A 26,656-nucleotide genomic window follows, 5' to 3' on the forward strand; every position below is an offset into this window, starting at 1 on the left:
TTGGTCTCAAACTCCTGACCTCAGATTATCCTCCCCCCTTGGCCTCCCAAAGTGTCAGGATTACAGGCGTGAGTGACCACGCCCAGCCTCTCTTAAAGTTTCTTAAGAAAACAAAAAAAATAGGGGTATTGGTTTTCCAACTGCCCCAAATAACCTTTCCTTTTTGCGTCCCTTGGTCTCAGTTCTAGCCACTTCCTATCCACCCTGTGGCTAATTTGTCCTTTCCGTAACAGACCCCTTAGATTGTGTCTATGAGGTTGGGCACAGGCGTGATGGGTGAACACTCCTGGCGGGAGACTGCAGGCACTGCAGCTACATCCAGTTTCGTACCGAGAGCAGGTACCGCACCGCGGGACACTTACTTGCCCCGTCCTGCGCTGGAGCAGAGCGGTCTCAGCCGCCGGCACCGCCCTGGAGTCCCGCCCCAATCCTGGGCGAGGCTTCGCTGTGAGCGCCGCTGCCATGGATTGGCTTCGAGGGTCCGGCCCCTCGGCCAATCAGTCGCGGGGGAGTTGTCTGGGGGCGGGGCTCCGGCCTCCTCGTTGAGAGTCCCGGATTTACCAGGGCCGGTGGGACCACCTCGGGCTCCCGCCTCAGGGTCCTGGACTGGGGACCCGGTGAACATGGCCTCTGCTACTGTGGCAGCAGCACGACGGGGCCTCGGCCGGGCTCCCCCTCTCATCTGGCGCGGCTACCAGACCGAGCGGGGCGTTTACGGCTACCGGCCGAGGAAGCCCGAGAGCCGCGAGCCCCGGGGCGCCCTGGAGCGTCCCCCAGGTCGGGGATAGGGCCTGGGCGGTGGGAGCGGGGGCTGGGACGCAGAAGCATCATCCCCTGGTCGATTTGCTGTGGGGTGTCGGGGTCGGGGAACCGGCCGCCGGCCTGAACGCGCGGCCAGTGGAGAGGAGGGGGAGGTGAAGGGAGCAGAGGGTAGGTGTGGGTGCTTAGTGTCGGTCATCCCCCGTCCAGCCTCTGTAACTGAGGATCCTTGAGGTCCACGCTTGGGTGGTCTTCCCATCTTGCTGGTCCGGACCTGGTTTTGGAAGAGCTTTTCTTTCCTTTGTTGGAAACGTGTGAGAAAGTCTTTTTTTCTTTTTCTTTCCTTTTTTTATTTTTATTTTTAGACGAAGTCTCGCTCTGTGGCCCCGGCTGGAGTGCAGTGCTGCGATCACAGCTGCCTGCAGCCTCGAACTCCTGGGCTTAAGCTATCCTTCCACCTCAGCGTCCTGAGTAGCTGGGGACACAGAGGGACGACCAAGCCCGGCTTTTTTTTTTTTTTTTTTTTAGTAGAGATGGGGTCCCACCATGTTGCCCAGGCTGATCTTGAACTCTTGAGCTCAAGCTAATCCTGCAGCCTCGGCCTCCCAACGTGTTGGGATTACAGGCTGAGCCACTGCACCCAGCCTAGAAAACCAACGGAGCTGTCTGTGGGAGAAGTAAAGTTTTAATCTCCCAAGGGTACGTTTCCAGGACCATCTCTGAGGATTTTATGTGAGCAGGTGGGGGGTCCAAGACTGCACTGCTTGGGAGAAATGGGCAGTTAGTTCCAGTCTTGGAAGACAGCATGATATTTATTATGTATTTGTCTCCTTGTAGCTAGTCTGTTACTTTAATTTTAGAGTTTAAGTCTTAACTCTGCCGAATTTGGAACTATGTGCTGGTGGGGTTTCTTTCTTTTCCTTTTAGCCACACTGTTGACACCTCGGTATGTGCTGGTGGTTTTAATGAATTAACAGTCATGAATGTCAGTTTTTGGAACTTCTGTTGTATGCTCATTTGCGAGACTAATTTTGAGTATTTGATTTATGCCCTAAAATTATTGTGTCATTATTTGTCCTCACGGAGTAGAAGATACTTACAGATTGATTATTAGAGGAAAATCATTTGGCATCTTTGATCTGATTATTAGATTAATGTTGAAGATCCCCTCCAGCATCTGGGCACCTGACCTTTGAATCTTCCATCAGTCACTTCAATATTGTTCCATCAGAACTTCAATATTGTGCTCCTCACCTCGGAGGGCATTTAAAATAAATCTCATATCTCTGTCTCTCTCTCTCTTTTTAATCCTAAAACATAGTCTGGCTTTGTCGCCTAGGCTGGAGTGCAGTGGCACGATCTTGGCTCACTGCAACCTCCGTCTCCCGGGTTCAAGCGGTTGTCCTGCCTCAGCCTCCCGAGTAGCTGGGATTACAGGCACCTGCCACCTCACCCAGCTAATTTTTGTATTTTTAGTAGAGATGGGGTTTCATCATGTTGGCCAGGCTGGTCTCGAACTCCCACCCTCAAGTGATCCACTGGCCTTGGCCTCCTAAAGTGCTGGGATTACAGGTGTGAGCTGCCGTGCCTGGCCAGGAGGGTACCTCCTTTTTGCAGAGCCGAAATCCCCTTCATGTCTACTTGCTCATTAGGGAGCTCCAACTTGACCTCATCTTTCTCCTGGGCATTCCTGAAAGTGACGAGAAACAGTGAACATACACTCCTGAGCTACAGGTTTCAAGGGCATGCAGTCTGCCTCAGTTTCACCAAATGTTTTGTCCTATAACATAACACTGCCCACCAGCTTTCTAGGTGGAAATACCTGTGTTGTTGGCACCCATTGCCTGTCTGCTAAGTCAATGCCATATGTATTTTTAGGCTCTGTTAGGGCAGCCACCCCCCTCTTGTACCAAATTCTGTGTTAGATTGGATGAGTTCAGGTGCTGTGATATACAAAGAGAAGGAATATCTTCTTTCCTTCCCCTTAAGAGCGTGACCCAGAAGTTGCATACATTGCTGCTACATCTCATTGTCCAAAACTTAGTCACATGGCCACCAGGTTACTGGGAAGGCTGGCAAGTGGCTCTTTATTCTGGCTGGCCATATACTAGGCTCTCTATTACTATCAAAGAGAGGCGAGAATGGAAGTTGGGAATCATAGAAGTGTCTGCCATAGAGGTATTATAGTAATCTGGGATGAGCAATCCACCTATATCTTTTTCACCTCATATTTCACATCAAAAATTTTTTTTTAAAATTTTATTTATTAGGTCAGGCACAGTGGCTCATGCCTGTAATCCCTGCACTTTGGGAGGCCGAGGCGGGCAGATCATGAGGTCAGGAGTTCAAGAGCAGCCTGGCCAACATAGTGAAACCCCATCTCTACCAAAAATACAAAAATTAGCCAGTGTGGTGGCAGACGTGGGGCCGGGTGCAGTGACTTACGCCTGTAATCCCTGCACTTTGGGAGGCCGAGGCAGGCAGATCACTTGAGACAGGGTCTTGCCATGTTGCCCAGGCTGGTCTCGAACTCCTGTCCTCAGGTGATATGCCTGCCTCGGCCTCCTAAAGTTTTGGGATTATAGGCATGAGCCACTGTGTCCAGCCCCAAATAATTTATACTTCCTAAGGAATGAAAAGAGGGTTCTATATATGCAATTTATTTGTGACATATAATATATTCTCATTTTGTATGTGCAGGCATAACATTAGTTATCAAGTATCTTTATATGTTGGGCAACATATTAAACTATTACTGTTTTATTTTTAGTTTTTGAGATGAAGTCTTGCTATGTCACCTAGTCTGGAGTGCAGTGGTGCAATCACAGCTCGTTGCAGTGTGCCCGGTTCACGGGTCTTCTTTCTTCATATGTTTATCTTCTTCAGATGTTTATCACCGCGTCCGGTTCACTGGCCTTCTTTCTTCATATGTTTATCTTGGCTAAAATAAATGTCTACACAGGTGACCACATCATTCACTAAGACTTCCCTTGTATTAAGGCTTTAAAGAGATACTGAGGCTGGGCATGGTGGCTCATACCTGTAGTCCCAGCACTTTGGGAGGCTGAGGTGGGAAGATCACTTGAGGCCAGAAGTTCGAGACCAGCGTGGCCGACTTGGTGAAACCCCATCTCTACTAAAAATACAAAAATTAGCTGGGCCTGGTGGTGTGTGCCTATAATACTGGCTATTCAGGAGGCTGAGTCAGGAGAATCACTTGAACCTGGGAGGCTGAGGTTGCAATGAGCTGAGATCACGCCACTGCACTCCAGCCTGGGTGACAGAGCAAGACTCTGGCTCAATAAATAAATAAATAAATAAATAATTAATTAAATAGATATTGAATTTGCCCCTAGTAACCTTTTGGATGGCAGTGGTTTCTCTAGTTACAATTTGACCCATGGTGAGTGTTCTTTGTAACTAGATATTTGTAACAGCTTGTACTTTCACCTCTGTAAACCTCAATTTCCAAGGAAACTCGAATTTATTTATCAACAATGCCAATTTAAAATGGAGGTGGGTTTAGGAGTAGTGATTCATGGGTGTACTTTTTTTTTTGAGATGGAGTTTTGCTCTTGTTGCCCAGGCTGGAGTGCAGTGGCACGATCTTGGCTCACCACAGCCTCTGCCTCCTGGGTTCAAGTGATTCTCCTGCTGAGTCAGCCTCCCGAGTAGCTGGGACTACAGGCATGCACCACCATGTCTGGCTAATTGTGTATTTTTATTAGAGATGGGGTTTCTCTGTGTTGGCCAGGCTGGTCTCGAACTCCTGACCTCAGGTGATCCACCCACCTCGACCTCCCAAAGTGCTCGGATTACTGGCATGATCCACCGTGCCCGACCTGTTTTTTTTTTTTTTTGAGACGGAGTCTCGCTCTGTCGCCCAGGCTGGAGTGCAGTGGCTGGATCTCAGCTCACTGCAAGCTCCGCCTCCTGGGTTTACGCCATTCTCCTGCCTCAGCCTCCCGAGTAGCTGGGACTACAGACGCCCGCCACCTCGCCTGGCTAGTTTTTTGTATTTTTTTTAGTAGAGACGAGGTTTCACCGTGTTAGCCAGAATGGTTATTTGTTTTTTTGAGACACAGTCTTACTCTGTGGCCCAGGCTGGAATGCAGTGGGGTGATCTTGGCTCACTGCAACCTCTGCCTCCTGGGTTCAAGTGATTCTCCTGCCTCAGTCTCCTGAGTAGCTGAGATTACAGGCATGTGCCACCCTGGCTAATTTTTGTATTTTTAGTAAAGATGAGGTTTCACCACGTTGGCCAGGGTGGCCTCAAATTCCTGACCTCAAGTGACCCACCAACCTCTGCCTCCCAAAGTTCTGGGATTATAGGCATGAGCCACCGCACCCAGCCCATGAAAATATTAGCTCTTGTACTTTTTTTTTTTTGGACAGGTTCTCGCCCTGTCGCCCAAGCTGGAGTGCAGTGGCATGATCTTGGCTCACTGCAACCTCTACCTCCCAGGTTTAAGAGATTCTCCTGTCTCAGCCTCTTGAGTAGCTGGGACTACAGGTGCTCACCACCATGCCTGGCTAATTTTTGTATTTTTAGTGGAAACAGGGTTTCACATGTTGGCCAGGCTGATCTTGAACTCCTGAGCTCAAGCCATCTGCCCTCAACTAGGCTTTTCTGAAGGCAGCAGTCTCTGGCTAGCTGTTTTCTCATAAGCTGTCTCTGAATTCCAAATTTCAAAATCTGGAAAAGCTCAGTCTGGCCCAGCTTGACTCAGCCTGTCCAGCAGCAGGGCAGACTGGAGTAATGCATGCATGCCCACCGGGCCCCACGACTTGGCATGGGAGGGTGCAAAGTGAGGGAGAAGAAGCCGCTTCAGCTCTTCTACTCTGAATTTGAGGGCTCTGAAAAGCTTTTATCATGAAGTGTGACTCTTGATCTCAGGACTTCATTCAAATAATGACAAATATTTCTTGAGCATCTAGCATGCCTTTATAGAGGAGTGCAGGCGTGTATCTGCTGTTGTTTTCTCTATTCTCTCTGGCTTCATTAGGGACTTAAACATCAAATCTAATTCCTGTGACCTTTTGCAGATATTACGAATAGTAAATTGTTCGGGCAGTATTATGCCTAATGTAAAGGTATTCATTTTTCTCTTACAGAAATTCTTGCATTTCTGCAGTAATAGAAAGTTTTGTTTTTGTTTTGTTTTCTTTTCTTTGAGACACACTGTGTTGCCCAGGCTGAATGCAGTGGCACAATTACAGCTTACCATAGCCTCAAACTCCTGGGCTCAAGTGATCCTCCCACCTCAGTCTCCTGAGTAGCTGGAATCACAGGCACGTGCCACCACATCCAACTAATTTTTGTCTTTTTTTTCTTTTCTTTTTTTTTTTTTTTGAGAAGGAGCCTCAGTCTTGCTCTGAGCCCTTGGCTCACTGCAAGCTCCGCCTCCCGGGTTCACGCCATTCTCCTGCTTCAGCCTCCCAAGTAGCTGGGAGTACAGGTGCCTGCCACCATGTCCGCTAATTTTTTTGTATTTTTAGTAGAGACGAGGTTTCACCATGTTAGCCAGGATGGTCTTGATCTCCTGACCTTGTGATCCACCCACCTCGGTCTCCCAAAGTGCTGGAATTGCAGGTGTGAGCCACTGCCCCCGGCCAATTTTTGTATTTTTTTGTAAAGACAGGGTCTCGCTCTGTTGCCCAGGCAGATCTCAAACTCTTGACCTCAACGGGTCCTCCTGCCTCAGCCTCCCAAAGTGATTACAGGTGTGAGCCACTGTGGCCATCCAGTAGTAGGAAGTATTTTATGAATAATTCTATTTCTGTGCTCTCATTCTTTTAAATTTTATTTTTATTTATTTATTTTTCTATCCTTCCAGGGAAAAAGAATTAAATCTTTTAATTTCATTTTTTGTTATGAAGATAATACAGTAGAAGTACATTTTATCTAGAGCATTTGAAATTGGAACTTGATCAGTTAATTCCATTTATTTTTATTTTGCTTATTTTTTTTTACTTCTTTTGTTTTTTCTTTTAAAACAATTTTAACAGAGTGAGACTCCGTCTCAAAAAAATAAATAAATAAAGCAATATGAGTGCAAAAATCTCTAGATTTTTCTGATTTCTCCCCCTAATATTTTACTTTTTCCCACAGCAACAGACTTAGGGACAAATAGAACTGATTGTTATAAGCACGAAGTCAACTGATGAGAGCAGAGTGAGACTGTCTCAAAAAAAAAAAAAAAAGCTTTATTGCACACGTTCACTGTGGAAAACTGCGAGAATACAGTAAGCAAAAAATAACAAATCTGCCTGGGTGTGATGACATGCACCTGTAATCGCAGCTACTTGGGAGGCTAAGGCAGGAGGATCTCTTGAGCCTAGGAGTTTGAGTACAGCCTGGGTAATATAGCCAGACCCTGTTTCTTTCTTTCTTTCTTTCTTTTTTTTTTTTGAGACGGAGTCTCGCTCTGTTGCCCAGGCTGGAGTGTAATGGCGCAACCTTGGATCACTGCAACCTCCACCTCCTGGGTTCAAGCGATTCTCCTGCTTCAGCCTCCTGAGTAGCTGGGATTATAGGCATCTGTGACCAGGCCTGGCTAATTTTCTTGTTTTTAGTGGAGACAGGGTTTCAACATGTGGGCTAGGCTGGTCTCAAACTCCTGACCTCAGGTGATGAGATCACCTTGGCCCACCTTGGCCTCCCAAGGTGCTGAAATTACAGGCATGAGCCACTGTGCCTGGCCATTCATTAAGTCTTGAGGCTTTTTCATCAATCATTCTTCTATAATACTATTTTTTTAATGACCGTCAGCACTTTGAGATGAGTTAGTGCCATTGCTTGTCCCTCAGAGGACGGGTTTATAAAGAGAGAACTAATGATAGGGAGATGTCAGTGAAGAATGAGGAGGGCCTACCTTTGTCTTCACGATTGGAGGGTGTGGGTGAGGGCCACTGAGTAGCTTCACGTTGTACTCGTGCTCTCTGGGGACAGCCAAGTTCTGATTAAGCCCAGGAGTGTGAGGAACGTTCAGAGAGGTTTGTTTTTCATGAAACAGAGCACCAGAGATCTCGGTGGAAGGAGCTGGAGACAGAGAGGGAAGGGGTTGGAGACAGGGTTGGTGGAAGAAAACCCTGCCGGAAGAAATGGCAGTCTGAGGGAGCATGGGTTGCCAGGGTGGATGGAGGATGTGCCTGACACGAGAGAGGGCTTCCTCTTTCTGCTGGTGCCAAACTGCTCCATGCCTCATATTCTTTGGGGCAAGGAGGGTTATTTTTTATTTTATTTTATTTTATTTTTTTTGAGACGGAGTCTCGCGCTGTGTCACCCAGGCTGGAGTGCAGTGGCGCGATCTCGGCTCACTGCAAGCTCCGCCTCCCAGGTTCACGCCATTCTCCTGCCTCAGCCTCCGAGTAGCTGGGACTACAGGCGCCCGCCACCACGCCCGGCTACTTTTTGTATTTTTAGTAGAGACGGGGTTTCACCATGTTAGCCAGGATGGTCTCGATCTCCTGACTTCGTGATCCACCCGCCTCGGCCTCCCAAAGTGCTGGGATTACAGGCTTGAGCCACTGCGCCCGGCCTAGGAGGGTTATTTTGTGCCAACTTCTGTGTCAGTATTCTAGCGTATCATTAGCAGCCCGGCTAGCCAGTAGTTAGAAATAGAAGCAGTGGGCCGAGCGCAGTGGCTCATGCCTGTAATCTCAGCACTTTGGGAGGCAGAGGTGGGTGGATCACGAGGTCAGGAGTTCGAGACCAGCCTGACCAACATGGTGAAACCCCGTCTCTACTGAAAATATAAAAAATTAGCCAGGCGTGGTGGCATGTGCCTGTAATCCCAGCTACTCAGGAGAACTGAGATGGGAGAATCGCTTGAATCTGAGAAGCAGAGGTTGCAATGAGCCACAATCGTGCCACTGCACTCTAGCCTGGGCGACAAAGCAAGACTCCATCTCAGAAAAACGAAAACAAAACCAAAAAATGACCTACAAAAATTAGCCAGGCGTGGCGGCATGTGCCTGCAACCCCACCTACTTGGGAGAGTGAGGCAGGATAATCGCTTGTACCCGGAAGTTGGAGGCTGCATTGAGCTGAGATGGTGCCACTGCACTCCAGCCTTTTTCTCAAAAAAAAAAAAAAAAGAAAAAGGAATAGAAGCAGTGATCTCTAGGAGATGACATGGGTTCTTCTCTAAGGGGATGTTTTCTTTTTTTCTTTTTTTGAGACAAAGTCTCGCTCTGTCACACAGGCTGGAGTGCAGTGGCACCATCTCGGCTCACTGCAACCTCCACTTCCCAGGTTCAGCGATTCTCCTGCCTCAGCCTCCACAGGCACGTGCAGCCACATCCGGCTAATTTTTGTATTTTTAGTAGAGATGGGATTTCACCATGTTGGTCAGACTGGTCTTGAACTCCTGACCTCAAGTGACCCACTGGCCTCGGCCTCTAAGGGGATGTTTTCAGTATGGCTGCTGGTTTGCAGTGGGAATGGGGGTTACCCTGTAGGTTTGCTATTGTTCTTGTACCACTAATCATGAGTTGGGGGGAGATCGCTCAGAGAGAAAGTAGACTGAGAAGGTGGCCTTGGGCAGAGCTGGGGAGTACCAATATTTTATGTATTTTAGTTTTTAGAGATGGGATCTTGTTTTCTCACCCAGGCTAGAGTGCAGTGGTGAGATTCCAGCTCACTGCAGCCTCGAACTCCTGGTCAGCCTCTTGAGTAGTTGGGATTATAGGTGTGCACCACCATGCCTGGCTACCAATATTTAGAGATGGGCAAAGAGAAGTCCCCCAAAAGTGACTGAGGTTGAGTAGCTCTGGAGTTAGAAAGAAAACCACGTTCCTGCAATGCTGTAGAAGAATATGTACTTAAAAGGAGAGAGTGGGGGCTAGGCGCAGTGGCTCACACCTATAATCCCAGCACTTTGGGAGGCCGAGGCAGGTGGATCACAAGGTTAGGAGATCCAGACCATCCTGGCCAACATGGTGAAACCCCATCTCTACTAAAATACAAAAAATTAGCTGGGTGTGGTGGCACGCACCTGTAGTCCCGGCTACTCAGGAGGCTGAGGCAGGGAATCACTTGAACCCGGGAGGCGGAGCTTGCAGTGAGCCGAGATTGCGCCACTGCACTCCATCCTGGGGGACAGAGCGAGACTCCTTCTCAAAAAAATAAAAAAATAAAAGATGAGAGTGGCCTACAGGGACATGCTTTAGACATAGTCTGTCTGGATTTTAGCCACAAACATAAAGCTTTCCTACTTCATATGACAGTAATTGAGAACTTGAATAAGGTTCAAAATAGAACCCTTAGCAATTTGTAGGACTAACCCCCAGGCTGAAATCAGTTCATTTCCTGGGATGGTTTGATTCATTTATTTGACCTATTATGGCTCCACCTACCTGCTGTATTAGTGCAAACACATCCTGTGGGTGTTCAGTACCTCTCTGTTCTTTACTCACTAAACCTGCTCCAAGTAAAGAAATGTGCTTTGGCTGGGTGCAGTGGCTCACGCCTGTAATCCCAGCACTTTGGGAGGCCAGTAGTTAGAAATAGAAGCAGTGGGCCAAGCGCAATGGCTCATGCCTGTAATCTCAGGACTTTGGGAGGCCGAGGGGGGTGGATCATGAGGTCAGGAGATCGAGACCATCCTGGCTAACACGGTGAAACCCCTTCTCTACTAAAAATACAAAACATTAGCTGGGTGTGGTGGTGGGCGCCTATAGTCCCAGCTACTCGGGAGGCTGAGGCAGGAGAATGACTTGAACCTGGGAGGCGCAGGTTGCAGTGAGCCAAGATTGCACCACTGCACTCCAGCCTGGGTGACAGAGTGAGACAATGTCTCAAAAAAAAAAAAAAAAAAAGTTTGAAAATATGCTAACAATTGTCTCTGGGTTCTGAAAATAACACAAAGTGTAAAAATGTGTTTCTTGGCCTTCTTTGGGAGGCCAAGGTGAGTGAATCACTTGAGCTCAGGGGTTCAAGACCAGCCTGGGTAACATGGTTAAACTCCATCTCGACCAAAAAAAAAAAAAAACAAAAATTAGCCAAGTGTGGTGGTGCATGTCTGTAGTCCCAGCTACCTGGGAGACTGAGGCAGGAGGATCACTTGAGCCTAGGTTGCAGTGAGCTATGATGGTTCTACTGCACTCCAGCCTGGGCAATAGAGCAAGACGCTGTCTCTAAAATAAATAAATACATACATAAATAAATAAATTAAAAGGTGTCTAGAGCTGTAAGAGCTTCTTTGAAAAGCTGATTTTTGTGATTTGTAGTCATCTCCTAAACTGTTTGTATTTTTAAATTTTCCCCAATTTAGTTGACCATGGCCTTGCCAGGTTGGTGACAGTATATCGCGAGCATGGTCATAAAGCTGCCAAAATCAACCCCCTCTTCACCGGGCAAGCCCTGCTGGAGAATGTGCCTGAAATCCAAGCCCTGGTGCAGACACTGCAGGGACCCTTCCACACGGCAGGTATGGCTTCTGCACAGCAGGTGGGAGCTCGGAGCTGCATACCAGGCCTGGCTCCTGCCTCTGTTCTTGAAGAAGCAGCATCCCCGCTGGAGCTGAGGCTCCCACAGGTGTGAGGAGACCCAAGGGGGCACGTTGAGGTACGGTCAGGAAGGAGCATTCTTGGGATTCTAGAAGTTCTGAGGAGGCTTGTTTTCTTAAGGTTCAAAAACATTGAATTGGCTGGGCACAATGGCTGACACCCATAATCCCAGCACTTTGGGAGCCTGAGGTGGGAGGGTCATTTGAGCCCAGGAGTTTGAGACCAACCTGGGCAACACAGTGAGACTGTTGCTACAAAAAAAAAAAAAAAAAAAAATTAGCTGGGCATGGTGATGCACACCTGTAGTTCCAGGCACTCCAGAGGCTGAGATGGGAGGATCACTTGAGCCTGGGAGGTCAAGGCTGCAGTGAGCCTTGATCATGCCACTGTACTCCAGCCTGGGCAACAGAGTGAGACCCTGTCTGAAAAAACAAACAAAAAAAAAACCATGAGCTCTAAAGTGCTATATGCTTAGCATATGTCAATTTGTTCTCAAAACCACTCCCAAAAGTAGTCATTGTCCTCTTTATTTTGTAGATGGAAAAACAAAGAGAACTTATATAACTCATAGCTGCTCAGTGGCAGAGGTGGGGTGAAATCCAGGGCTGCCTCCATTCCAAAGCTTGCCCCCCTCATTCTATTTTCTTTCCCAGCCTGGGAACTTAGAAGAAGTTGGGCCTGCATCATCAGTCATGATTTCAGGGTCCTACCTCATGTTACTTTTTAAAGTTAATCTTGCAAATACCAGATTCTGATTGTGTGTATCAGTGAGTCATGTTTCAGTCATCTAATGCCGTGTAGTAAACTACCCAAAGATGTAACGGCATTTAAACCCTCAACTTTCATTTTAGCGTCTCTTAGGGTTCGGAGGGTTACCTGGGTTTTGCAAGGTGGTAGTTTTCTTTTCTTTTTTTCTGTTTTTTTTTTTTTTTTTTTTTTTTTTTGAGACGGAGTCTGTCTCTGTCATCCAGGCTGGAGTGCAGTGGCCAGATCTCAGCTCACTGCAAGCTCCGCCTCCCAGGTTCACGCCATTCTCCTGCCTCAGGCTCCCGAGTAGCTGGGACTACAGGCGCCTGCCACCTCGCCCGGCTAGTTTTTTGTATTTTTTAGTAGAGACGGGGTTTCACCGTGTTAGCCAGGATGGTCTCAATCTCCTGACCTCGTGATCCACCCGTCTCGGCCTCCCAAAGTGCTGGGATTACAGGCTTGAGCCACCGCGCCTGGCCCCTTTTTTTCTGTTTTTGAGATGGAGTTTCGCTCTTGTTACCCAGGCTGGAGTGCAATGGTGCTATCTCAGCTCACTGTAACCTCCGCCTCCCAGGTTCAAGCGGTTCTCCTGCCTCAGCCTCCCGAGTAGCTGGGATTACAGCCATGTGCCACCACACCTGGCTAATTCTGTATGTTTGGTAGAGACGGAGTTTCTCCATGTTGGTCAGGCTGGTCTCGAACTCCTGACCTCAGGTGATCTGCCCGCCTCGGCCTCCCAAAGTGCTGGGATCACAGGCATGAGCCACCGTTCCCGGCATAAGGTGGTAGTTTTCTCTCTTTTTTCTTTCTTTTTTGAGACGGGCCTCCAAAGGCCCTTTTCTTGAACCCCTGCAGAAAGAACTGATTCCTCAGTTGAACCTCTGCAGAAAGAACTGATTCCTCAGCGCCTCATAAAAGCAAACGAGTTAATGTGGTAAACATTAAACGACATGATTAATGACTCAGTTGGAATATAGTGGTGATGCATCTAACTTCCTCAAAAGACCAATACTTTAAATCTTTATATACCAAAAAAAAAAAAAAAAAAGCAATAAACTTTGTTGTAAGAAACCATAAGCCAGAGGTGTCCAATCTTTTGGCTTCCCTGGGCCACACTGGAATTAGAATTGTCTTGGGCCACACATCAAATATACTAACACTAATCATAGCTAATGAGCTAAAAAAAAAAAATCACAAAGAAAATCTCACAATGTTTTAAGAAAGTTTATTCATTGTGTTGGGTCACATTCAAAGCTGTCCTGGACCACATGCAGCCTGTGGGCTGCGGGTTGGACAAGCTTGCTAAGCAATATAAAGTAAAGGTTGGGGCCGGGTGTGGTGGCTTATGCCTGTAATCTCAGCACTTTGGGAGGTGGAGGCAAGAGGATCACCTGAGGATAGGAGTTTGACACCAGCCTGGCCAACATGGTGAAACCCCATCTATCCTGAGAATACAAAAATTAGTCAGACGTGGTGGTGTGCACGTGTAGTCCCAGCTACTCGGGAGGCTGAGGCAGGAGAATCACTTGAACCTGGGAGGCAGAGGTTGCAGTGAGCCAAGATCGTGCCACTGCACTCCAGCCTGGGCAATGAGGAAAAACTCCATCACACACAAAAAAGAAATTACTGTAGAATCAAAACTTGGCATAAAGCAGCAGCAGGCTCTGTCTTTGTGAAGGAAGTGGGGTTTTCCCCCCTCCTAGTTTTACTACTTCATGACCTCTGACCATATTTTTAGTTTTTTTCTTTAGAAAAAATCTAGATAAGCATTAATAATGACCCAAGTTATTTATTTATTTATTTATTTATTTATTTATTTTGGGACGGAGCCTCGCTCTGTCGCCCAGGCTGGAGTGCAGTGGTGTGATCTTGGCTCACTGCAACCTCTGTCTCCCGAGGTTCAAGCAATTCTCCTGCCTCGGCCTCTCAAGTAGCTGGGACTACAGGTGCACGCTACCACACCTGGCTAATTTTTGTAATTTTAGTAGAGACGGGGTTTTACCATATTGGTCAGGCTGAGCTCGAACTCCTGATCTCAGGTGATCCACCCGCCTTGCCTCCCAAAATGTTGGGATGACAGGTGTGAGCCACAGCACCTGGCCAATAATGACCCAAGTTATTAAGAATAAAGAACTCTGTGTTGAAGTAATTATTTTGGTATGTTCCAGAATTAACTTGCCACATGATTATATTTTAAAATGACCCCTTTGATTGTATTTCACAGGATTATTGAACATGGAAAAGGAAGAGGCCTCACTTGAGGAAGTGTTAGTCTATCTCAATCAAATCTACTGTGGGCAGATTTCTATTGAAACCTCCCAACTTCAGAGCCAGGAGGAGAAAGACTGGTTTGCCAAGCGGTTTGAGGAACTGCAAAAGGAAACGTTTACCACAGAAGAGCGAAAACATCTGTCAAAACTAATGCTGGAATCTCAGGTAAAAAGGAGCATCTAGGCTGGGTGCGGTGGCTCACACCTGTAATCCCAGCACTTTGGGAGGCTGAGGCGGGCGGATCACCTGAGGTCAGGAGTTCAAGACCAGCCTGACCAACATGGAGAAACCCCATCTCTACTAAAAATACAAAAATTAGCCAGGTGTGGTGGTGTATGCCTGTAATCCTAGCTACTCGTGAGGCTGAGGCAGGAGAATCACTTGAACCCAGGAGGCAGAGGTTGCAGTGAGCCAAGATCGCGCCATTGCGCTCTTGAACAACAAGAGCAAAACACAGTCTCAAAAAAAAAAAAAAAGGAGCATCTAATAGCAAGGGCGTAGGTCAGCCTCACTGTCTATAAAGATATGTAGCCTGGCTGACATAAAGAAACCCCGTCTCTACTAAAAATACAAAAATTAGCGAGGGGTGATGGTGCACACCTGTAATCCCAGCTAGTCAGGAGGCTGAGGCATGAGAATCCCTGGAGCCTGGGAGGTGGAGGCTGCAGTGAGCTGAGATTGCGCCACTGCACTCCAGCCTGGGTGACAGAGCAAGACTCTGTCTCAAAAAAAAAAAAAAAAAAAAAAGATATATAACTACTGAAGAAAGGGAATTGAGCCATTAACTCTGAATTTAAATCCCTCATTACTTCAACACAATGGATCATATAACACACATACCATTTTATTATTTTATTTTTCCTCAAAGATCCTTGTTCTGAGCACAACACTTTATTCTAAGTAGCAAAATGTTGGTTGCCAAAATATCGACCTATTGGCTCTCCTCAGAGTCAAAATACTTCTCGTGTATGTGTCTGCTTCTACTCACTCTATAAAAGATGACAAGATCCTTAAGACCTTACTTCTGACTGGGCACGGTGGCTCGCGCCTGTCATCCCAGCCCTTTGGTAGGCTGAGGTGGGCCTATTGCTTGAGGTCAGGAATTTGAGACCAGCCTGGCCAACATGGTGAAACCCCGTGTCTACTAAAAAAAAAAAAAATACAAAAATTAGCCTGGTGTGGTGGAGCATACCTGTAGTCCCAACTACTTGGGAAGCTGAGGCAGGAGAATCACTTGAACCCAGGAGGTGGAGGTTGCAGTGAGCTGAGATCGCACCACTGCACTCCAGTCTCGGCAACAGAGCAAGACTCTGTCCAAAAAAAAAAACAAAAAAAACCCAAAAAAACCCACATAGTTCTTACGGTTTTATTTCTTTTTTTTTTAATTTTTTTTTTTTTTTTGAGACAGAGTCTCGCTCTGTCGCCCGAGTAGCTGGGATTACAGGCACATGCCACCACACCAAGTTAATTTTTGTATTTTTAGTAGTGACAGGGTATCATCATGTTGGCCAAGATGGTCTTAATCTCCTGACCTCATGATCCGCCTGCCTTGGCCTCCCGAGGTACTGGGATTACAGGCATGAGCCACTGCACCTGGCCTTTAAAAAACATTTAAAAAAAAAATGTATTTCAAATTTCTTTTTTTTTTTTTGAGATGATTCTCCCTGTCGCCCAGGCTGGAGTGCAGTGGTGTGATCTCAGCTCACTGTAACCTCTGCCTCCCACGTTTAAGCCATTCTTCTGCTTCAGCCTCCCAAGTAGCTGGGACTACAGGTGCTGCCACGATGCCCGGCCAATTTTTTGTATTTTTAGTAGAATGGGGTTTCGCTGTGTTAGTCAGGATGGTCTCAATCTCCTGACCCCGTGATCCACCCCCCTCAGCCTTCCAAAGTGCTGGGATTACAGGCGTGAGCCACCATGCCCAGCCTAAAATGTGTTAGCCAGGATGGTCTCGATCTCCTGACCTCGTGATCTGCCCACCTCAGCCTCCCAGAGTGCTGGGATTGAGGGGTGAGCCACCGCGACTGGCCTAAAATTTCTTTTAATATGTAAGAAAAAAGTCTTAGCCAGGCGCTGTGGCTGACGCCTGTAATCCCAGCACTTTGGTTTGGGAGGCTGAGGTGGGCTTAGCATGAGGTCAGGAGATCAAGACCATCCTGGCTAACATGATGAAACCCTGTCTCTACTAAAAGTACAAAAAAATTAGCCAGGCGTGGTGGTGGGCGCCTGTAGTCCCAGCTACTCGGGAGGCTGAGGCAGGAGAATAGCATAAACCTGGGAGGTGGAGGTTGCAGTGAACCAAGATCGTGCCACTGCATTCCACACTGGGTGACAGAGTGAGACTCTGTCTCAAAAAAAAAAAAAAAAGTCCCGATACCAGGACATACTGTCACCATTCAGGGCTATGTATAGTTGCAGTTCTTGAGACAGTCTTGCTCTGTCACCCAGGCTGGAGTGCAGTGGCACAATCTCGGCTCACTGCAACCTCCGCCTCCTAGGCTTAAGCAATTCTCCTGCCAGCCTCCTGCGTAGCTGGGATTACAGGTGCATGCCACCACACTTGGCTAATTTTTATATTTTCAGTAGAGATGGGGTTTCACCATGTTGGCCAAGTCTTGAACTCCTGGCCTCAAGTGATCCAACCACCTTGGCCTCCCGAAGTGCTGGGATTACAGACATGAACCACCATGCCTGTCCTGGTCTTAATTCTTAAGAACTGAAGGTACTTAAGTTCAGAACTTAACTTGAGATGATCAAAAGATGACATGTGGAAGAGAGGCTCAATACAAATGAATGGAAGTGAACCTCCATCAGGGCTGTGACCAGGACTCTGGAATGTCAAGATGACAAGAAGCTCCTTCCTAATAGTTTGGGTAGTTGGATAGTTTGCAGCCTTGATTCATACCATAGAACCCCCTGTGAAAACGGGTACTGGGAAGAGGCAGCAGAAATCTAAGGCCTGGCTTCCAGTCCAGAAGAACATACATTCTAAGGGGGTTTCCTTGGGGTGAGTTATTCTGCCACGAAGGTTATTCTCCTCGGCCCCTCCTGTTGTCCAGGATCCTTGGAAAGCCGTCCCGCTGTGTCCCTGTTACGTCTCTCTCCAGGATATGCAGTAAAGTGCCATTGTTGTGGCCACTTGGGGAGTGTGGGGCTATCTCACAACACACACAGACTTATCTGCCTTCCACTGGAGAAGCTGGCTGTCTCCTGGCAGCTCATGTCTGACATGATGTTCTGCAGGAGTTTGACCACTTTCTGGCCACCAAGTTCTCGACAGTGAAGCGATATGGAGGCGAAGGGGCTGAAAGCATGATGGGCTTTTTCCACGAGCTGCTGAAAATGTCGGCCTACAGCGGAATCACTGATGTCATCATTGGGATGCCCCATAGAGGGAGGCTGAATTTATTGACAGGCCTTCTCCAGTTCCCTCCAGAGGTAAGGTTACTCGCTGTGTTTCTCAGTAGCACTGTAAGATTGATGGTAACAGAATAAAACTGCTGGTTTCATTCTGCTGATAAATGATGGTGATGGTGATGGCCGGGCACTGTGGCTCACACCTGTAATCCCAGCCTGTTGGGAGGCTGAGGCAGGAGGATGGCTTGAATCTAGGACTTGAGACCACCCTGTGGAACAAAGTAAGACTCTGTGTCTACCAAAAATAAAGTAAGTTAGCCAAGCATGGTGGCACACACCTGTGTTGCCAGCTACTCAGGAGACTGAGGCCAGAGGATTACTTGAGCCCAGGAGTTTGAGGCTGCAGTAAGTTAGATCTCACCACCGCACTCCAGGCTGGGCAACAAAGCAAGATGCTGCCTGAATATCAATACATTTTAAAAAGTAAAACTCATGGTGATCATTCCTTTTAAGAAGTCAACTAAGCCTGGGCAAGGTGGCTCACACCTGCAATCCCAGCACTTTGGGAGGCTAAGGCAAGAAGAGTGCTTGAGCCCAGGAGTTCAACACCAGCTTGGGTAACCTCGCAAAACTCTGTCCCTACAAAAATAAAAATTAGGTGGCATGGTCTCTACAAACATAAGAATTAGGTGGTGCACCTATGGTTCCAGCTACTTGGGAGGCTGTGGTGGGAGGATCTCTTGCATCCAGGAGATGGAGGCTTCAGTGAACTGAGATTGCGTCACTGCCCTCCAGCCTGGAAGACAGAGCCAGATCCTGTCTCAAGAAAAAAAAGAGCAAAGGCAACTAAGCATGTGAGCAGTTGGTCCAGGAGGTAGTTTAGACAGTTTAGTTAATTGACAGAGCTGGTATTTGGATTGGTTTTCCGTGTATTCTTATTTATTTATTTATTGAGACCTAATCTCACTCTGTCACCCAGGCTGGAGTACAGTGGTATGATCTTGACTCACTGCAACCTCTGCCTCCTAGGTTCAAGTGATTCTCATGCCTCAGCCTCTCGACTAGCTGGGATTACGGGTGCCTGCCACCACGCCCGACTAATTTTTTGTATTTTTAATAGAGACGGGGTTTCACCATGTTGGCCAGGCTGGTCCCGAACTCCTGACCTTGAGTGATCTTCCCGCCTCAGCCTCCCAAAGTCCTGGAATTACAGGCGTGAGCCACCACTCCTGGCTTTAAATTTTCTTTTTTCTTGTGTGATTTCAACTCAGCACTTCTTCCCTAGTCTCCATTGTGATGAACGCCATTGTTTTTGTTTTATATGTATCCACAATAGCTGATGTTCCGTAAAATGCAAGGCTTAAGTGAATTTCCGGAGAATTTTTCAGCCACTGGAGATGTCCTGTCTCACCTGACCTCCTCTGTGGACCTGGACTTCGGGGCACACCATCCCCTCCACGTGACAATGCTGCCCAATCCCTCGCACCTGGAGGCCGTCAACCCCGTGGCCGTGGGCAAAACTCGTGGCAGGCAGCAGTCTCGCCAAGACGGCGATTACTCGCCAGACAACTCAGCCCAGCCAGGGGACAGGGTCATTTGCTTACAGGTACTTGGAGCTTCTGGAAGTGAGGCCAGAGGTGGGGAAAACTGGGAAGAATGTGTGGGTTGGGAGGGCTGAAAATAGATGGCTGACATTCGTGATGAAACTGAGATGACCTTTTGGAAAAAGATTCTGGGATTGTTCTAAAAACTAACAGGAGATTCATGAGGTTTAGTCTTCAGGCAACTGGCTTTAGCCTGGGGCTTCCACTGCTGTTTTCCTTGCTTGGCTTATGAATTAACTTAGGGGCATGGGCTGGCAAACCTGCTCCTTCTGGGAGCACAGGTGTCATTATTTCTCTGAAAGGATGGCCCTCATGGAAACTTCGTGGTATCCATACTTGTCATGTAACAAGACAAGTGTGAATTTTTTTTTTTTTTTTTTTTTTTTTTTTGAGATGGAGTCTCGCTCTGTCACTCAGGCTGGAGTGCAATGGCGAAATCTCAGCTCACTGCAACCTCTGCCTCCTGGGGTCAAGTGATTCTCCTGCCTCAGCCTCCCAAGTAGCTGGGACTATGGGCGCCTGCCATCATGCCCAGCTAATTTTTGTATTTTTAGTAGTGACAGGGTTTCACCATGTTGGCCAGCCTGGTTTCGAACTCCTGACCTCAAATGATCCTCCTGCTTCAGCCTCCCAAAGTGCTGGGATTACAGGCATGAGCCACTACACCTGGCCTATTTTTTTTGCTTGTTTATTCTAAAATGAAGGCCTTTGGCATTAAGGCAAATAATACAAATTATCAGTGTGGTTCGTTCTTCTTCTACCCTCTCTCCAAGTTTTTGGTAACACAACAAGTATCTTTTAGAGGTTTGAGCTGTGGTCATGTTTCTCCTATGAGTATTCATTTAAATACAAACCTTTAACTACAGGAGATAATGAATGCTGGATTTCAGAATCAGTCTTCAAATTCCACAGAAATAGATAAATATATAAGATAAGCAAATATTCTGTCTGTGAATAGCCATGTTATCCTATGCATTTTAATTTTTCACAGGCCAGAAACTTGTAGTGAATAAATTGGGAGTAGGCAGAATTGGATTTAATTATGATATGGCCAGCCTGCCTGCCTTCCTTCCTTCCTTCCTTCCTTTTTTCCTTCTTTCCTTCCTTTTTTCCTTCCTTCTTTCCTTTTTTCCTTCCTTCCTTCCTTTTTTCCTTCCTTCCTTCCTTTTTTTCTTCCTTGCTTCCTTTCTTCCTTCCTTTCTCCCTCCCTTCCTCCCTCCCTCGCTTCCTTCCTTCCTTTTTTCCTTCCTTCCTTGCTTCCTTCCTTTTTTCCTTCCTTCCTTTCTTCCTTGTTTTCTCCCTTCTTTCCTTCCTTCCTCCCTCCCTTTTCCCTCACTCCCTCTCTTCCTCCCTCCCTCCTTCCCTTCCTTCCTTCCTCTTTCTCTCTCTTTCTTTCTCTCTTTCTCTCTTTTGAGATGGGGTCTCGATCTTTTGTCCAGACAGGAGTTCAGTGGCGCAATCATAGCTCACTGCAGCCTCAAATGCCTGGGCTCAAGCAGTCTTCCTGTCTCAGCCTCCCGAGTAGCTGGGCCTACAGGTGCTTGCCATCATACCTGGCTGATTTATTTTGTTTTGTGGAGACATGATCTTGCCAGGTTGGCAAAGCTGGTTTCAAATTCCTAGCTTCAAGCAACCCTCCTGCCTCGGCCTCCCAAAGTGTAGATATTACAGGTGTGAACCACTGCACCTGGCCTGATACGGTGCTTCTAAATAGAAATCTTGAAATCATTAGCCAGACATTCTGTTTACCTTTCACATAATTTATAATACTCTAAACTATTTTAATCTTTCATTTTTACCCAGTATATTGAGCTGATCTTAAGATCGACTTCTGAAATAAAAGGTGAAAATGCCATTTTCTTTAAAATAATGATAAACGAGGCTGGTCACTGTGGCTTATGCCTGTAATCCCAGCACTTTGGGAGGCCGAGGAGGGTAGATCACCTGAGGTCAGAAGTTCGAGACCAGCCTGACCAACGTGGTGAAACCCCGTCTCTACTAAAAATACAAAAAATTAGCCGGGTGTGGTGGTGCGTGCCTATAATCCCGACTACTCGGAAAGCTGAGGCAGGAGAATCGCTTGAACTCGGGAGATGGAGGTTGCAGTGAGTTTAGATTGTGCCATTGCACTCCAACCTGGGCGAAGGAGCAAGACTCTGTCTCAAAAAATAAAAAAAATAAAAATAAATAAATAAATAAATAATTCCAACCTGAAAACCTAAATTTCTTTGTTTTTTTTTTTTTTTTTTTGAGACCGAGTCTGGCTCTGTGGCCCAGGCTGGAGTGCAGTGGCGCGATCTCAGCTCACTGCAAGCTCCAGTTCCCGGGTTCACGCCATTCTCCTGCCTCAGCCTCCCGAGTAGCTGGGACTACAGGCGCCTGCCACCACGCCCGGCTAATTTTTTGTATTTTTAGTAGAGATGGGGTTTCACCTTGTTAGCCAGGATGGTCTCGATCTCCTGACCTCATGATCCGCCCATCTCGGCCTCCCAAAGTGCTGGGATTACAGGCTTGAGCCACCGCGCCCGGCCTTGAAAACCTAAATTTCTTAATCCCTTATGTTTCTTTTCTCTCCACCCCTCTCCTTGCCTCATGATTTAGGTCCATGGTGATGCTTCTTTCTGTGGTCAAGGGATTGTTCCTGAAACGTTCACGCTGTCCAATCTCCCGCATTTCAGAACTGGTGGGAGTGTCCATTTGATTGTTAATAACCAGCTGGGTTATACCACTCCAGCTGAAAGAGGAAGGTCTTCTTTATACTGCAGTGATATTGGTACGTAACACAGGGAGGAACTGATGTTGCTGAGGCCGATGTGAAATTCCCAGGGAAACCTCTAGTGCACACAGAACAATGAGCCTCACTGGTTATCCTTCATTTATTTCATTTAATTAATGAATTAAATTTTTGAGACACAGTCTTGCTCTGTCACCCAGGCTGTAGTGCAGCAGCACGATCTCAGCTCACTGCAACTTCTGCCTCCTGGGTTCAAGTGATTCTCCTGACTCAGCCTCCTGATGAGCTGGGACCACATGCTTGCACTGACCTGTTTGGCTAACTTTTTTTTTTTTTTTTTGAGACAGAGTCTCGCTGTGTTGCCCAGGCTGGAGTACAGTGACCTGATCTCAGCTCACTGCAACCTCCATCTTCCGGGTTCAAGTGATTCTCATGCCTCAGCCTCTCAAGTAGTTGGGACTACAGGCGTGTACCACCACACCTGTCTAATTTTTGTATTTTTAGTAGAGACAGGGTTTCACCATGTTGGCAGGCTGGTCTCGAACTCCTGACCTCTGATGATCTGCCTGCTTAAGCCTCACAAAGTGCTGCGATTATAGGTGTGAGCCACCACGTCCAGCATATCAGTGTGATTCTTCAATCCAAGGAAGTAAGGATGGAGCCACAGTGTGCCATCTCAAATTTCTTATAACTGGATGGGTGATCTGGTACAAGTCAGAGATCAACACAATGAGTACAACACCAGAGTTGTTATCTCTAGGATATTCAAACTTGGAGTGCCCAGGGGCTTAGTGAAAAGGGATGTGTTCAACCACTAAACTTGGTGAAATAGTATAGTTAGAAACAAGATGTGAAGGTCGGGCATGGTGGCTCACGCCTGAAATCCCAGCACTTTGAGAGGCCAAGGCAGGTGGATCACCTGAGCTTGGGAGTTCGAGACCAGCTTGACAAACATGGAGAAACCCCTTCTCTAATAAAAATACAAAATTAACTGGGCATGGTGGCGCATGCCTGTAATCCCAGCTACTCGGGAGGCTAAGACAGGAGAATCCCTTGAACCTGGAAAGTGGAGGTTGCAGCGAGCCGAGATCAGGCCATTGCACCACTCCAGCCTGGGCAATAAGAGTAAAACTGTGTCTCAAAGTAAAAAAAAAAAGAAAAGAAATAAGATGTGAAGAATCAAAGTCAGCTTCTTTTTTACCCATGGAAATTGGTAGGGTTTTTTAGTTTGTTTGTTTTGTTTGTTTTTTGTTTTTTTGAGAGTCTTGCTCTGTTACTCAGGCTGGAGTGCAGTGGTACAGTCATGGCTCACTGCAGCTTTGACATCCCAGGCTCAACAGAATCTCTCTCCTCAGCCTCCTTAGTAGCTGGGATTTACAGACACATGCCACCATGCACAGCTAATTTTTTTTTAGAGATGGAGTTTCACTCTTGTTGCCCATGCTGGAGTGCAGTGGCGCCATCTTGGCTCACCACAACCTCCACCTCCTGGGTTCAAGCAATTCTCCTGCCTCAGTGTCCAGAGTAGCTGGGATTACAGGCGTCCACTACCACGCCATTAATTTTTATATTTTTAGTTGAAACAGGATCTCATCATGTTGGTCAGGCTGGTCTCAAACTCCTGACCTCAGGTGATCCACCCGCCTTGGCCTCCCAAAGTGCTGGGATTATAGGCGTGAGCCACTGCACCCAGCCACAGCTAGTTTTTAAAATAATTTTTTGTAGAGATTGAGTCTCACTGTGTTGCCCAGGCTGGTCTTGAACCTCTGGTCTTATGTGATCCTCTTCAGCCTTCCAAACTGCTGAGATTACAGGCGTGAACCACTGCGCCAGGCTGAAATTGGTCGTCTTAAGAGAAAGACAGGGCTGTTATTACCCATTCCCAGTTTCACAGATTACAAGACTGTTTGATGATGGCAACTATTCTCCTTTTATACAAACAGCCTGGACTGGATGCCTCTTGGGCTTGTCTGTGTGAATCCTTTATGATTAGTCTGATGAAGATGCTGAAGATCCATTTTTGAACTTCTTTGGGGAAAATTTATCTTTTTCTAGGGTATATCCTTTAATGACCCTTTTATCTCAGGGAGAAAGAGAGTAATAATAATAACAGTAACAAAATAAATATTAACTACTATGTACCAGGCACTGTTAGGCATTACAATTGTGTGTGCATTCACTCATTGAACCTTTGCAGTATCACTAAGAGATAGGAGCCCCTATTCCCGGTTTATAGATAAGGAGGCTGAGATTTGTAGCTTTACCAAGGTCACACAATAAGTCCCAGAGTTGGAACTTGCCAGCTGGTCTCCAAAGCTGGGGTTCTTAACCAAACCAGTATCTACCTGTGAGGACTGGGCTGTCTTTTGATGCAGGAAGTAGGGCTTAGAGAGGGCCAGTGTTAACTGTCCTGTTTCAGCTTGGTCTTCTGTCCTTCAGGAAAGCTTGTGGGCTGTGCCATCGTCCATGTCAATGGAGACAGCCCAGAGGAAGTGGTCCGTGCCACACGACTGGCTTTTGAATACCAACGCCAGTTCCGCAAGGATGTGATTATTGATCTGTTGTGCTACAGGCAGTGGGGCCACAATGAGCTGGATGAGCCATTCTTCACCAACCCCATCATGTACAAAATCATCAGGTACAATTATAAACCCTTGTGTGATATGCTCCCTAACAATTAAAATACATATATATTTTTTTGAGATGGAGTCTTGCTTTGTTGCCCAGTCTGGAATGCAGTGGCATGATCTTGGCTCACTGCAATCTCCACCTCCCGGGTTCAAGTGATCCTTCTGCCTCAAGTGATCCTCTTACCTCAACCTCCCGAGTAGCTGGGATTATAGGCGTGTGCCACCATGCCTGGCTAATTTTCGTAATTTTTAGTAGAGATGGAGTTTTGCCATGTTGGCCAGGCTGATCTCAAACTCCTGACCTCAGGTGATCTGCCTGCCTCGCCCTCCCAAAGTGCTGGGATTACAGGCACGAGCCACCATGCTCAGGCAGGACACGAAACTTTCAGTGCTAAAGCTGACACAGTTCTGGGCTGGAGTGCAGGTGGCACAATCTCGGCTCACTGCAACCTCTGCCTCCCGGGTTCAAGCAATTGCAATTCATATGCCTCAGCTTCCTGAGTAGCTGGGATTACAGGTATGCATCACCATGCCTGGCTAATCTTTGTATTTTTAGTAGAGACAGGGGTTTTGCCATGTTGGCTAGGCTGGTCTCGAACTCCTGGTCTCAAGTGATCTGCTCACCTTGGCCTCCCACCCAAAGTGCTGGGATTACAGGCATGAGCCACTGTGCCTGGCCTCACATACTCTTCACACTTCACATGGTTCCTCATTAAATAGACAAAGGGCAATTTAGAAACTCAGCAGATGGGAAGATTGAAGCAGGGGGAATTAAGCAAACCTCACCCAAATCTACTTACTGCAGTGTTGGCAGGACCAGAAATAGAACCTCAGTGATCCATTTCTACAAACCATAGCTGCAGACATGCCTGGCACCTTGGTAAGAGGTAACTCAGAGGATTTTAGTGAATGTTCAGAACCATGCTGTCCAAGATGGAAACCACTAGCCATCAGTGGCTATTGAATACTTGAAAAGTGGCTAGTCCTGATTAATGTGCTATAAAGATAATACATACACCATATTTCAAATACTTAGCATGTAAAATATAAACCCAAAATAATAATTTTTAAATTTATTAGATATGGAAATGACAATATAATGAGTATATTGACTTAAATAAAATATGTTATTGAAATGGTTGGGCATGGTGGCTCATACCTGTAATCCCAGCACTTTGGGAGGCTGAGGTGGGTGGATCACTTGAGGTCAGGAGTTTGAGACCAGCCTAGCCAACATGGTGAAACCCCGTCTCTACTAAAAATACAAAAATTGGCCAGTGCTGTGGCGTGTGCCTGTAGTCCCAGCTACTCAGGAGGCTGAGGCAAGAGAATCGCTCTACCTGGAGTGGCAGACTTTGCAGTGAGCTGAGATTGTGCCACTGCATTCCAGCCTGGGTGACAGAGCAAGACTCAATCTCAAAGGAAAAACAAAAAGAAAAGAAATTAATTCCACCTGTTTCTTTTTACCTTTTCTAATGTGACTGCCAGAAAAATTTAAATTACTCATGGCTTGCATTTCATTTCTGTCCAGTGGTGCTGATTCAGAGGGTTAATGTGACAGAGGGGGAATTCGTTACTTTGGAACTTCGTTTTCTAGATACTAGGAAATAAAATAGATGCCCGTCCTCCAGCTTACTTCCTTATATATATAAATTAAAGCAGAGGAATAAACATTTTATGGGCTTTTCTGATCCTTGGTACCAGAAAGAGGACTGCTCTCAGAAGAACTAATTGTGTTCTTTTTAGCTCTGAATTTAGCAGCTGAATGACTCAATGAACCTCAGGGCCCTATTTTATTTTATTTATTTTTTTGAGACAGGGTCTTGCTCTGTCGCCCAGGCTGTAGTGCAGTGGTGTGATTACGGCTCACTGTAGCCTGGACTTCCTGGGCTCAAGCGATCCTCCCACCTCTGCCTCCTGAGTACCTGGGACTATAGGCGCTTGCCACTACTCCTGACTAGACAGGGTCTCACAGTGCTACCCAGGCTGGTCTTGCCATCTGCCTGTCTCGGCCTCCCAAAGTTCTGGGATTGCAGGCATGA

General features: G+C 46.9%; 2 protein-coding genes across 3 annotated transcripts in view; one reads left to right on the plus strand and one right to left on the minus strand.

The window, feature by feature from the left end:
• The window catches only part of UPF2 (UPF2 regulator of nonsense mediated mRNA decay), a 484,524-nt gene that overhangs the window by 154,239 nt on the left and 303,629 nt on the right, over positions 1 to 26,656 (minus strand). The gene's annotated exons all lie outside the window — the stretch shown is intronic.
• The window catches only part of DHTKD1 (dehydrogenase E1 and transketolase domain containing 1), a 55,506-nt gene continuing 29,394 nt past the window's right edge, over positions 545 to 26,656 (plus strand). The window contains exons 1-7 of one of the 2 annotated variants that reach the window (XM_015146459.3): positions 545 to 777; positions 11,037 to 11,192; positions 14,243 to 14,454; positions 17,533 to 17,727; positions 18,983 to 19,252; positions 21,852 to 22,023; positions 24,424 to 24,622. In XM_015146459.3, coding sequence (XP_015001945.3) covers positions 624 to 777; positions 11,037 to 11,192; positions 14,243 to 14,454; positions 17,533 to 17,727; positions 18,983 to 19,252; positions 21,852 to 22,023; positions 24,424 to 24,622 — 1,358 coding nt within the window. In that variant the 5' untranslated portion in view covers positions 545 to 623. The remainder of the gene's footprint in view (positions 778 to 11,036; positions 11,193 to 14,242; positions 14,455 to 17,532; positions 17,728 to 18,982; positions 19,253 to 21,851; positions 22,024 to 24,423; positions 24,623 to 26,656) is intronic. The other variant, XM_015146460.3, reaches the window with a different exon arrangement.

The sequence above is a fragment of the Macaca mulatta genome, chromosome 9, assembly GCF_049350105.2.
Source record: "Macaca mulatta isolate MMU2019108-1 chromosome 9, T2T-MMU8v2.0, whole genome shotgun sequence".
In the NCBI taxonomy this organism is placed as follows: domain Eukaryota; kingdom Metazoa; phylum Chordata; class Mammalia; order Primates; family Cercopithecidae; genus Macaca; species Macaca mulatta.